This window comes from Oncorhynchus keta, chromosome 14 (genome assembly GCF_023373465.1).
Source record: "Oncorhynchus keta strain PuntledgeMale-10-30-2019 chromosome 14, Oket_V2, whole genome shotgun sequence".
Taxonomy (NCBI): domain Eukaryota; kingdom Metazoa; phylum Chordata; class Actinopteri; order Salmoniformes; family Salmonidae; genus Oncorhynchus; species Oncorhynchus keta.
The window spans coordinates 69,804,479-69,817,848 of NC_068434.1; the positions used below are offsets into that span (position 1 = coordinate 69,804,479).

A 13,370-nucleotide genomic window follows, 5' to 3' on the forward strand; every position below is an offset into this window, starting at 1 on the left:
GGCAGCGATTACAGCTGAGTCTCTAAGCTTTACCACACCTGGATTGTGCAACAGTTGCCCATTTATTTTCTAAATTCTCCCAGCTCTGTCAAATTGGTTGTTGATCAATGCTAGACAACCAATTTCAAGTCCTGCCATAGATTTTCAAGTAGATTTAAGTCAGAACTGTTAACTCAGCCACTCAGGAACATTCACTGTCTTAGTAAGCATCCCCAGTGTAAATTTGGCTTTGTGTTTAATATTATTGTCCTGCTGAAAGGTGAATTCATCATCAGCAGAGTTTCCTTTGGGATTTTGCCTGTGCTTAGCTCCATTGTGTTTATTTTTTTATCCTGAAAAGGACAAGGGAGTTTAACGATTACAAGCATACCCATAACATGGTGCAGCCACCACAATTCTTGAAAATATGGATTCCAAGAATCTGAAAATATATTAATATAAATATTATCTGAAAATATGGAGAGTGGTACTCAGTAATGTGTTGTATTGGATTTGCCCCAAACACAACTTTCGTCCTGAATACAGTGTTAATTGCTTTACCACATTTTTTGCAGTATTACTTTAGTGCCTTGTTGCAAACAGGATGCATGTTTCTTTTCACACTGTCAGTTAGGTTCGTATTGTAGAGTAACTACAATGTTGCTGATCTATCCTCAGTTTTCTCAGGGACCTTACAGATAATTGTATGTGTGCGGGGTACAGAGATAGGGTAGTAATTAAAAAAGCATGTTTAAACATTATTATTGCACACAGAGTGAGTCCATGCAATTTATTATGTGACTTGTGAAGCATATTTTTACTCCTGAACTTTAGTCTTGCCATAACAAAGGGATTGAATACTTATTGACTCGAGACATTTCAGCTTTACATTTTTTATTAATTTGTAGAAATTTCGAAAAACATCATTCCACTTTGATATGTGTGTAGGCCAGTGACGACAAAATCGACATGTAATCTATTTGACATTTAGGCTGCAACAACAACATTTGGAAAAATTCAAGGAATGTGAATACTTTAAGACATTGTAATATAATACTTTCAGACGGCTTTACTGACAATACATCTGTCCACAGCATCGATCAGAAGGGCAAATTCTAACTTTTTATATACCAGTAATCTGAAATCAAGCCATATCAGGCCCATCCTTAAGGACCTGCCAATTGAATACTTATCTAAAATAATTTGTCCCGTTTTTAACAGGACCGGGGTAATCCTATTATTAATGTCCATCTTTTTTTAAATTAAACTACAAAATACATAGATATCCATTGTACAAACTATATTGTATTTATTTTGGAGGGGATGTCAGCATGGGTGAAAATTGGGACTTGTGTGTGGGTGATATGTTGTCTGACGTTTGTGAACAATTGTGTCAATAACTTAACTGATTCTGCGCAGTACCTGTAACGTTACCTTAGGGAAGACGGGATGACCAAACTGACTTTTTAACCAATTACATTCGAGTTTATTGTTAGGCACAAAAGGCGCGATGTTACCAAGACGACTGGAAGCAAAACAAATGGAGCAAAGTAGTAGATGAAGAAGTTTATAACATTTTTGCCTGGTAAAACACAAATCAACGAGAGGCTTGCAACAGCTCCACGCAATAATGGTAAATTACTTGGCTGTAGATGTTTTGTGTTTTCCATTAAAATGATCTAGCTATTCGATGGTTAAAGTCGTTAGCTAACGTCAGCTAGCTGAGAACGAACCAACTTTAGTTAATTTACCTCTCTAGCTGAGGCTCCTGAACTTCAAACTTGTTTGCGTCGGGGACCAATTTTGTGATAGACCCATCAGAATACCAGAACACAACTCCTACTTACAGTGCGATTAAAAAAGGATAATATACAAGCAGTTGTACTATTACTGCAGTGCACGGCCGGACTAACAAAGTCTCGGTCACCGGGAAATAACATTTAAGGCTCTCTTGGCGTCAGATGAAATGTTGCCGTTTAAGTACATTTCCGGCAATTCTACACATTTTGCCTTGGGGCAGAGATAATATTTCACCGTTTTAAAGCTTAAATTACAGTGCATTATGTTCAAAACAACATTTGAGGAATACAAGAAGAATCCAGTTGAACAAATTGATCATTGATGGAGCACTGTGGATACTATATCCCTGTGCCTCCCAGGCACATACATGTGCATCTGGAACCTCTTAAGGATTTGACCCTTTTTCCCCTTCAATTTTCGCCCAAAATGACATACCCAAATCTAACTGCATGTAGCTCAGGACCTGAAGCAAGGATATGTATATTATTAATACCATTTGAAAGGAAATACTTTGAAGTTTGTGGAAATTTGAAATTAATGTAGGAGAATACAACACATTAGATCTGGTAAAAGATAATGCATGTTTTGATTTGATGGAATTTAGATTTTGGCCACCTGGTGGCAGCAGTGTATGCAAAGTTTCCGATTGATCCAGTGGAGCATTACTACACAGTATTTTGTATCAAGTCTGCCGAATTGGTCAATTGATACATTTTCAAGTACATAACTATAGAGAACATAAATGTTGTATTACCATATCATTTTTGTAAGTTTACACACTCCCAGGAATGTCATACATGATGGATCATTAGCTTATACACTAACTTTCACACATCTAGATTGCAGGGTGGGTGTTGAGACAGCAGGGGTTTAAACTTCAAATTGTCAAACCAGTTCCTACATTTGAATATTAACATTGATTTTATCAAACAAAACTATGATACATTTTATCTCTGGGACCCTTAGGATGACAAATCAGAGCAAGATTACTGAATGTAACTACATTATTTACCTTCAGAGGTGAATGTATCAATCCAGTTGCTGTGATAAAGGCTGTTGTTGTGCACTCCTCAAACAATAGCACAGTATTTTTTCCACTGTAATATAGCTACTGTAAATTGGACAGTGCAGTTAAATTAACAAGAATTTAAGTGTTCTGCACATATAAGAGATGTCTATGTCCTGGGAAGTTTGCTGTAACTTACACCGTCATGCTAAACACATTAGCACACGTTTGCTCAACAGTCCCGGTATAGGGACACCGATCCCATAGAGGTTATTAAGAGCATCAATCAGCGATTCATGATATTACATTGTATTGCACCCTCTCATTGTATAAAATTGGTTGATTATGTTGGCCCTAGCAATATTCATTAAAAAAATTATAAATTGTAATAATAATATTTTGATCTGGTCCACAGACCCCACTTTGAAAACCCCTGACTTAGCTGTTAGTGCTAAGTAAGCCAGGCTGGCTAGCTAGCTAGCTTGAGTGGTATTCAAGTTTATTGATATTTTATTATAACCACTGGCGGCGGCGCAGCCTAGTGGTTAGCTCGTTGGACTAGTAACCGAAAGGTTGCAAGTTTGAATCTCCAAACTGACACGGTACAAATTTGTCGTTCTGCCCCTGAACAAGGCAGTTAACCCATTGTTCCTAGGCCGTCATTGAAAATAAGAATTTGTTCTTAACTGACTTGCCTAGTTAAATAAAGGTTAAAAATTTTTTTTATTTGCTTGATACATTGATCAAAATGAACTAATGCGGTCTTTCCTCAAGGCTTCAATGAGCCAGTGGCGCAACATGAAGCACAGTCAGCAGCAGAGGGTGATCTCGGAATTTCGACGGCAGGAGGAGCAACGAGAAGACCAGATAAAACGCATCACTAAGGACAGACAAATGCAAGCCAATCTAATGAGTGAGGAGAGACTTGAAAAGAAGCGATACCTACACAAGGTGCAAGACGAGCTGCACGAAAGCCAAATTGAGGATGCTCTCATCAAGGTATCGCTTTCACACAGCATTCATGAAAAGCACCTGCTTAAACGACAACGAGGCTTCATCTGTGTCAGGGAAACTGGTCCTAAAAGTAATTGCTTGCTTCATCTGACTCTTACAGGCAGAGGAGGAGAGAATATACAAGGAAAAGCAACTGCAACAAGAGGAGAGAATGGCACAAGAACTGGCCCGCATCAGCTATGAAAAGCTTAGAGATGAAAAAATGAGGCAATATATAAAAGAGAACAGGTAAGTCCCAACATGAGGGGCTTGGCAGAGATTGACATTAAGGGTTGCCCTCCTATTGCCTGGGTCAAGTGAACTGAGCAGTTGCACATTCACTGAGGTTGCCCCATTGGGCAACTGCAACGAATTCCAGTAGCCTAAAGCTGAAAGACAATCAATTTATGGCAGTTGGGCAAGTTTAGCCTGCTCTGAGATTTTTTTTAATTTTATTTTTTACTGATAACCAAAATACCACAAATTTCAGTAATGATCTTTCTGATTCCTCCTCTATGTGTAGAGGAAAGGCAGGCAATATATGGAACTGCTGCATGTAGTAAATAGCTAATTTACATTTTCAGGCAAGTGATCATAATCTTTCGGTCAACCCAAAAATACTCTTGACTTGCCCGATGGGAAAGTGCCTTTCAGGCTTTAATAAAAATCCTAGGTTTAGTGTATCAACAATAATCTGTCCATAGTTGTTGCAGGATGGATCTTTTATGTTGCTGTTAATGTTTCCTTTTTAATTTTAGTGTTGAACTCCGTGAGCTGGAGGGGCAGCTCAAGTCTGCATACCTAAACCGGGAGAGGGCCGCACAGATTGCTGAAAAGGAGTCTATGAGATATGAGACAGTGGTAAGTTCATAAATGTCCTTTCCCAGGGTAGAAGAGATATTTGAGACTTGAACCAAAACACTTGTTGGTTGTGCTTTTTGTGAATCCATATTTTTCTCTGACATTAGCGTCAGGAGGCTGATATTGCTCGTAAGATGAAGAGCGAGCATGAGCGGGCCTCTATGGAGCAGGAGAAGCAAGAATATAAGCGCTACAAGGAGGTGGTGCAGTACCAGCAGGAGCTGGAACAGCAGCTGGAGGAGAAAGAGCACAAGAGACAGGAGGCTTATGAGGAGTTCCTCAAGGAGAAACTCATGGTTGACGAAATTGTCAGGAAGATCTATGAGGAAGATCAAATGTGAGTGGGCAGTGGCAGTCTGTTTTCACAATTTGGTTAAGTTTCCTGCTTGATCAAGTAATCAGTATATAATGAAATCAAATGACCTTTCTTATTTGCAGGGAGAGGCAGTTAAGACTGGAAAAGATAACAGCCACTCAAAGGTACATAGAGGAGTTCAAGAGCCAGCAGACTGAGTGGAGACTGATGGAGCGGGAGAAGATGGAGGCTGAGAACAGACGCATCCTGGAATTTGCCAGTTACCAGCAGCATAAGGAGAAGAGCAGAATGGAGAAAGTCAGAGAACGAGAGCAGGCAAAAGAACATCTTCACCAGATGGTAAGAGGGAGAAAAGTCACATAATTTGCAAAACTTTTGGCAATATTCATAGTTAAGAATATGTTCTAGTCTTTTTTCTGTGGACAAAGTGAGAAATGATTAATACATTATTGATGGCTATTGAGGAATGTCTTTCTTCTAGCTCACTGAGAAGATTGAAATGGAGAGGCAGCAGCGTGACGAGATGGAGCGTGTTCGTGAAGAGCTTTGTCTGGAGGAGCAAGCCGAAGCTGCAAGGCAGAAACAAATCGTAAGCAAGCATTTCCACATTTTATAATTTCCTACATTTCCAAACTGCCTTTAGAGGGTTCAACCCTTTTTAAATGGGTTAACAGGAAGATATGGAGAAGAGAATCAGACAGAGGCTGGAGTTGCAGCAGACCTGCCAAGAGCAAATAGCCTTCAAGGAAATGCGGAGGCAGGCTGAGAAGGTGGAGGAGGAGGCCTTCAGGCAGATGATGATGGCCAAGTTTGCTGAGGATGACCGCATAGAGCAGATGAATGCCCAGAAACGTCGCATGAAGCAGCTTGAGCACAAGAGGGCTGTGGAGAAACTGCTGGAGGACAGGAGACAGCAGTACCTGGCTGACAAGGTACAGTATATTGCTCTTATCATGAACACTTATGCACTCTTTACCAACATCAAAGTGATGTTATTGTAACTGAAGCTTTTCTGTTTAACACAGTTTTGTCTGCCTCAGAGGTAGTCTGTAGGTACCTTAAGGAACATTTGTTGAATGTAAGTTTGATCTCTCTTCCCAAGGAACGTGAGGCTGAAGAAAGAGCAATGGAACAGGAGAGGGAGACACTGCGTCGACAGATCATTGAGGAGGAAAGGCAAAGCCTTCTCAAACTCCATGCCACAAAACTTCTGGGCTATCTACCTAAGGTAAGGGAGAGGAAGTTGTCTTAGTTTTTAGTTCAACTGCAAGTGTTGCTCCAGGAAGATCCCACTTTTGAAACTGACTGTTATTTTCAAATGTTAAGGGCATATTCCGGGAAGATGACCTTGAACACTTTGATGAGGACTTCAGAAGCAATTTCCAAAAGCGACAGGCTGACATCTTTGATGAAGAGGGCTGGGGAGATGATGAATAACCACTTTCTATACTACACCACTAGATGGCATTATTGGGTAGATGCTGTCTAGTGTGTCTGTGTGTATCAAATGGTGGATTTCTTATGGCGATGGTGTATTCAAATGTATTAAGTTGCAAAGACTAATTTGTATCCCACTAGCTGCATATCCCACACCTTAAATCCTATCATGGAGGTGCAGCAATTTTCAGTTGAAGTCATTTGGTAATAAACAAAAACTACACCATTTCCTTTATTAGGTGATAATGCAACTACAGTTTAAATTGATTTAACCCATTATTGTAATAAAATGCTAAACTTTTAAAATACAACTGCATAACAAATATATTCTGTATAAAAGGACACAAATCAATGTTGTTGCTAACCATAAGAATACATTCAAAGCAAGCAGGATTGTATTACATACATTTTTCAGTATTGCTTTATGATTTCCCCCAGTCGAGCTTTCATGAATCCTTCTTCTGTAAATGACAACATCTTGGCAGCTTCTAAATGCATCTGCTCAAGCAAGAGGAAAAATATATATCAGTTGGATAAGGAGAAATATCAATCATGATACTGCCTTGTAACAATGACTTGCAGTTAATATGAGGACTTACTTTTTGCCTTTTCAGTGTATCAATCAGTTTGAGCTGTTTTTTACAACCCACTATCGGTTCAGCTTTTTGCTTTTCCAGCTTCTTGTTTTTGGCTTTTAATGTTTCTATTTTTTTATGCTCCTGGTCTGCTGTGTCCTTTTGGAAAGGATAGACATAAAACAAGTTTATTTAACCTTGGTCATATAACAAGTGACAGAAGCCAAACTTGAATACCAAAATCTAAACTATACTAATAGCATAGCACTATCTATCAACACAATTTACTGTAAATGATTGATGTGATCACTAAATGCACTGATAGGTGGTTTAATTTATCTTGTTCATCTGCTTGAGCTTGGTCAGTTGTGTCTTGGACCTCTCAACTTCCTCCAAGCCTCAGTTCAGTCTTACCTCTATGGCACTGTGATTGGTTGCTGCCTGTTTTTGTGCTCTCTTCAAACCCCCGATTTCCTTTATTAAACACGCACAGGGGCAAGCTAAATCAGTAAAAGCATTTTGTGTAACGTTTTTATAGCGCACCAACACACATTTTCAAAAGCACTATAATGATAATGGTAATATTTGGTTAGATAGCTACAAAAACTGACTGTCATCACATGTACTATTAACGTTATATTTCAGAAATGAAATGTGAATAGTTATAAATTAAACCGATAATTGTTGTGACTAAGCAATAGGAAGCCATCAACCATTCATTCTTCTTTTCTTTGGGAGTGGACATACTAAGTGTACAAAACATTAGGAACACCTCTTTCCATGTCAAACTGACCAGGTTCCATGCTTTTGTTCAATCTTTACTAACGACATGTCACTGGCTTTGAGTAAGGCTCAACACAATACTCGTCAGCTACTACAGTGATTGAAATGACTGCAACACTTAAAGAGCTGCAATTAGTTTCAGAATGGGTAGCAAGGAATAAGATAGATGTAAATATTTCCAAAACTAAAAGCATTGTATTTGGGACAAATCATTCACTAAACCTCAACTACGTCTCGTAATGAATAATGTGGAAATTGAGCAAATTGAGGTGAAGGTGAACTGTCATGGTCAACATATTGATACAACAGTAGCTAAGATGGGGAGAAGTCTGTCCATAATAAAGCGTTGCTCTGCCTTCTTAACAACACTATCAACAAGGAAGGTCCAACAGGTGCTAGTTTCGTCGCACCTAGACTACTGTTCAGTAGTGTGGTGTCATGATGTTGGCCTGTTGGGGGAGGTTTATGACCCCCATAAAACCTTTTCTCTCTACTTTAGAGTTGACTCTTGTAAAGAATTTGTAACATAGAGTCTGGTAACATTGAAAGGTGGGAAACGGAACCATATTTCGGTAATCCAACCAGTTGAAAACATGCGTTGGTACTTAATGAATATGATCTCAGATCAGTTGTTGTCAGAGATATTACTACTAATGACAGGATGACATAAACTATCTTGGAAAGTCGATACATTGTAGTTATCAGATTAGAATTGTTGTGCAATTTAAATGTTTAAATATGAAACTATTTGTGAAAAGATTAAATGTAATTTTAGCTTCTTAAATGAGAGAACGGTTTGTCATAGAGAAACTCTGCTCACTCACCCAAGTGAACAGACTTTGGTTGTAAACTATGAAACACGCCCTTCTTTCACCACTATATAAACCCGTTGACAAAAATTCAACTTGCTCTTCCGAGGACGACGGTCTTACGTTAAAAGGGCTCAGATAATAACCTAACGAAATTAGCATTGTGTTCAATGTGAAGGTGACGATCGACACACCGAAAGGATGAATTTCAACTATACCAGCCAGAATATAGCACGAGCTTAAAAGTATGGCTTGGTATGAACTTTGAACTCTTATTCACTCCAGAAGTGATACCTCGTAGCCGTTGAGTTAGCAGCAGCCGCTGTAAACGTGGGCTAGGAAAGGACGAACAACGTATTCAATCTAACGCACACAACGATACTACAACGTATACAGCTTACCACCAGAGACATTCTTCAGAGGACAAGAGATCCCTGCTGGGCAACCCGGCCTTCCATCTACGACCAACCTATTGAAGCGCAGTTCAGAGTAAATATTTATTGCATTTTCCTTTTTCCAAATGGGCGGTTATTTAGAATGCATAAGATTCTGTATTTACGATAGCATAGCTTCTCCCTTTTGTTACTCAGTCTTCCCGCTCTTTCATTCAAAACCCAAAAACCTTTCTTTGTGTAACCAGCCGTCATATCTGTTCCTAGGGCCATTTTCTTTTATGACATAATTTGTAATCAATGTATGATCCATTATGGGTAGATGTGATTATTTAGGTATTTAGTAAATAAATAATTAAACCAAATGTTGTATTGCTGATTCAACTTGTTAGCCAGGGTTTGTGAAGATAACCAAGAATTTACAACTTTCAGATGAGACTGAATAAGGCGACGATTAAATATTGACTGCTATTGAGGTAAAAGATTACTAGGTCTTTAAGAGTTTATTCGGAAGATAACAGCTCTATAAACATTGTTTCGTGGTGCCCTGACTTTCTAGTTAATTACATTTACATGGTTATCTTAATCAGGTAATATTAATTACAGATAAATTATTTTATAAAATAGCATGTCATATCACTTAATCCGACATAGCCATAGACATGACAGTGGTCAGGTGCCACAAAGAGGGAGTTGAGGTAAATTGCAATTGGCTCAGAACATGGCAGCACAACTGTCTCTTAAAAGTACACGGAGAGCTAACATTAATGACATGCATCTCAATCTCATGGCTCAAAGTGGAATAGAGATTAACTTCATCATTACTTGTTTTTGTAAGAGGTTGACAAGCTCAATATACAGAGCTGTCTGTTTAAAATACTAGCACACAGCTTGGACACTCATGCCATCAGAGGTCTCTTCACAGTCCCCAAGTCTAGAACAGACTATGGGAGGCGCACAGAATTACATAGAGCTATGACTATATGGAACTCTATTCCACATCAGGTAACTGATGCAAGCAGTAGAATATGACTTAAAAAGCAGGTAAAAATACACCTTATGGAACAACAGGGACTGTGAAAAGACACACAAAGGTACAGACACATTGTGATATTTAACATTTTGTGTATATGTGGTGGTGAAGGGATTTTTTATTTACCTTTATTTTAACTAGGCAAGTCAGTTAAGAACAAATTCTTATTTTCAATGATGGACAAGGAACAGTGGGTTAACTGCCTTGTTCGGGGGCAGAACGACATTTTTACTTTGTCAGCTCGGGGATTCAATCTTGCAACCTTTCGGTGACTAGTCCAATACTCTAACCACTAGGCTACCTGCAGCCGCAATTTATATTTATATGTTGTACTGTTTCATCTTTAGCTCATTCAGTACAAACAAAGTTCACTGTTTAATATGTAATGTGGGATTTCTCCGAATTCAAAAGATATCTGTCATGAGCGCCGTACTATCGCCAGCTGCAGGAGAGGTTCACCTTACAGGCTGACCATGTTAATGAGGCCATGCCAGGCATGCCCCTGCTGAGAGGTTGATTTCATCCTTTATTAACAACCTTGTCTAAGCTGTATAATGTCCCCCTCCCCATTCAGCAATAAGACATTAACAGCTATCTCAACTGCTGTCTATACACATCTAGGTTTCTCTCAGTCACTGTTCATGGACTTTCATGGTTACAATATGTGTTGTTTAATATTATCAAATGACTAACTAGAAAGATAATCAATGTAATAACTGTTTTATCCTCGACACCCACCTTCTGTAGAGCAGTTACTTGTTGCTGGAGCCCATCACCTTTTCTGTTTGACTCCTCCGCTAAAGCTCTGTGTTTCTCTATCTGGTTTTGCTGAAAGTTGTGGTCTTCTGTAATCCTGCTCGAGCCTCGTCGACCTCCTTTATGTTGGTGCTTAAACTACTGTTTGCATAATCCTAGAATAAATACATGTTTTATTCTTGTTTCAATGTTACATTTTACTCAAAAATATAACTAATTTCCATCTCTCATATTTCTATCATTACCTTTATGTTGCACTCATATGATAGCCGGTTAAATTCTTCTTGCTTTACACAAAGATTTGCTTTGAGAAAACGGATCTGTGCATCTGAAACACAGCACACCAAAAAAAGTATACTATAGTTACATAAAGAATTATATAATTTTGAGGATATGCGAGAAGCTCGATGAACTAAGGCTGAAACAATTGATATTCTGGAACTCTGATAAATAACTTATTTTTTTTTGTAATTGATGTTTTTGAAAAGATCCATTCTTGTGCTCCAGATGTGATACTGTAAATTTGTGAGAAAGCCACAGAAAGTGTAATAAATGAAATCAGAATTCACCTGATTCCATCTCATCACCAACACAGCGCATGATGTCTTTCATAAGATTGACATGAGTATCTCCATCATCCAGCTTCCCCTCAATGTCTACATATTGTTTTAGCCAAGGAAAAATCCACACAATCTTTAAGAAACGCAACATCATCAACTGCAGATGTCTTTGTTGTTCTGAAATAAAGTAACAAATAAACAAAATACAACTCAAACAAAAAGTTGAAAAAGTCATAACAAACAAATATCAACAACGCTGGACACTCATTAAGCCATTACCTTTCACAATCTTCCAATGTTTCCAATAGATATTTGTGCAAACATTTGTGACAAGGATAACATTCTTACTGTCTTTTTCTCTGGTATCCAGGTCTATTTTGTGAATTGGATTTTGATGTGACCCTTTTCTTTGTCATTACTTGAGCAATGGAAATATGACTTAGGGAGAATGTCAATTGGATTTCCTTAATTCCTCGCCTCCTCAAAACCCATTGGATGAGAAAGTCAGAAGTCCCGCCCCTCTGACCTTCCCATCCAATGGGGTTTGAAATGGGGTTTGAATAGGAAGTGCGGAATCAAGGAAATACAATTGAAATTCTCCCCCAGTTTTACTAACTGATTACATTTACATTACATTTAAGTCATTTAGCAGACGCTCTTATCCAGAGCGACTTACAAATTGGATTACCTTTGTGTCTCTGAGATGTTACATTTTACGTATCAAACTGAATTGAATACCGCACCTTAGAAGTGGGCTTCATAACCGAAGATTCCAGCATGTTCACATTCCTAAAGACAAATACATTTGTATTATAGGCAGTTTTCATATATTCTTATCCAGTCTACTACACTGAAATGCTATACGTTTTGAGCAATGCAATATTGTATTACCTGAAATCCTCCTCCTCATCCTCAATGTCAACATCAAGGTGGAAAGAGATTGACTTTGACAAGACTTAATTTTGGTTAAAAAAAAACAATCAGGACAAAAAGTTTAAATAAAACAAATATGTCTAAAAATGAATGTTTTATGTTGTTCTGAAGTGTGTCAATTGGCCAGGTAGCTATCTTAAACCACTTACCATGCATGACCTGTTCCGCTTGCCTTACTAGTTCGGCTGTTTTTGCCTCCAGCTCTGCATTTATACATCTGGAATGGAAGAAATTTGATTTTTTTTTTATTACTATCGCCATCTGGTTACAGCAACTCATATGATACAGTTTACATTGACTCAACAGATGTTTGGGCAAGGAACCTCACTTGTATTCCTCCTCTTTAGCAAGTAGGTCTATCGTGGATGGTTTCTTTGAGGGGACAGGGGCTGGACGTCTCACAGATCTTCCTCCTTGAGACCTTTCTGCCTTGGATGACATGAGTCTGTGGGCTAAATAAACAAATGTACTAAGTTAGGTAGCTCATTAAAAATATAGTAGTTGTTAGTTCTTTTAGCCAACAGGCATATAACATTTCAAAGGAACAACGCTTTCATTGAAAGTCAGACAGCGTATAATAAATATAACGTTACAGTTTTAACTAGCATGCTAACTGTCTAGCTAGCAGTTAACGTTAGCTAACTTAGATCTTAAACAGCGGTATAGCTAGGACACATAAAGGTGGCTATAGCTAGTTCTTTCTTCTTGTATTTAACTTGTGAATGGGTATGTTAATGTTTTTTAGCAGTATAATACTGTAATTAGCTAGTTGTTTGAAACAATACATTGACTCACCGCATGCATTCTTCTTACAGACATTTTGTGGTGCTGAATCTGGCGGGTGGCGTTGCGGTTGCATAGCAACAAGTCGTGGCCAAATGTTTTTCTCCGCTGTGCGACAAGGCGAAGGAACACGCACATTTGCTGTGCTCGCTGTTTTCCATAATGTTGAATTTGATACGTTTAAGAAAAATATGATGTTAGGGCCCATTGTGGACCAATGAACACATTCATTTGAGTTGTTTGCTAAACATGAAATGTGCAAATGTGTAGGGGGACAGCCCTTACTTAGGCTAACAGATTCGCTGCATGTCTATCTATACAAGGAGCATAATGCCATTGTAGATATGTTAGACA

At 38.5% G+C, this 13,370-nt stretch overlaps 1 protein-coding gene and 1 pseudogene across 1 annotated transcript; one reads left to right on the forward strand and one right to left on the reverse strand.

Annotated features, from left to right (window-relative positions):
• The first annotated feature begins 951 nt into the window (after nucleotides 1-951).
• mns1 (meiosis-specific nuclear structural 1) lies at nucleotides 952-6,703 on the forward strand. The gene is made up of 10 exons (XM_035765423.2): nucleotides 952-1,612; nucleotides 3,560-3,784; nucleotides 3,900-4,027; nucleotides 4,537-4,639; nucleotides 4,747-4,976; nucleotides 5,078-5,294; nucleotides 5,437-5,544; nucleotides 5,630-5,887; nucleotides 6,058-6,183; nucleotides 6,282-6,703. The coding sequence occupies exons 1-10, from the start codon at nucleotides 1,610-1,612 to the stop codon at nucleotides 6,390-6,392; spliced, it is 1,509 nt and encodes a 502-aa protein (XP_035621316.1). The 5' UTR covers nucleotides 952-1,609; the 3' UTR covers nucleotides 6,393-6,703.
• Nucleotides 6,704-7,007: 304 nt separating this feature from the next.
• On the reverse strand, nucleotides 7,008-13,160 carry LOC118378434 (testis-expressed protein 9-like; annotated as a pseudogene).
• Between the last annotated feature and the right edge of the window lie 210 nt (nucleotides 13,161-13,370).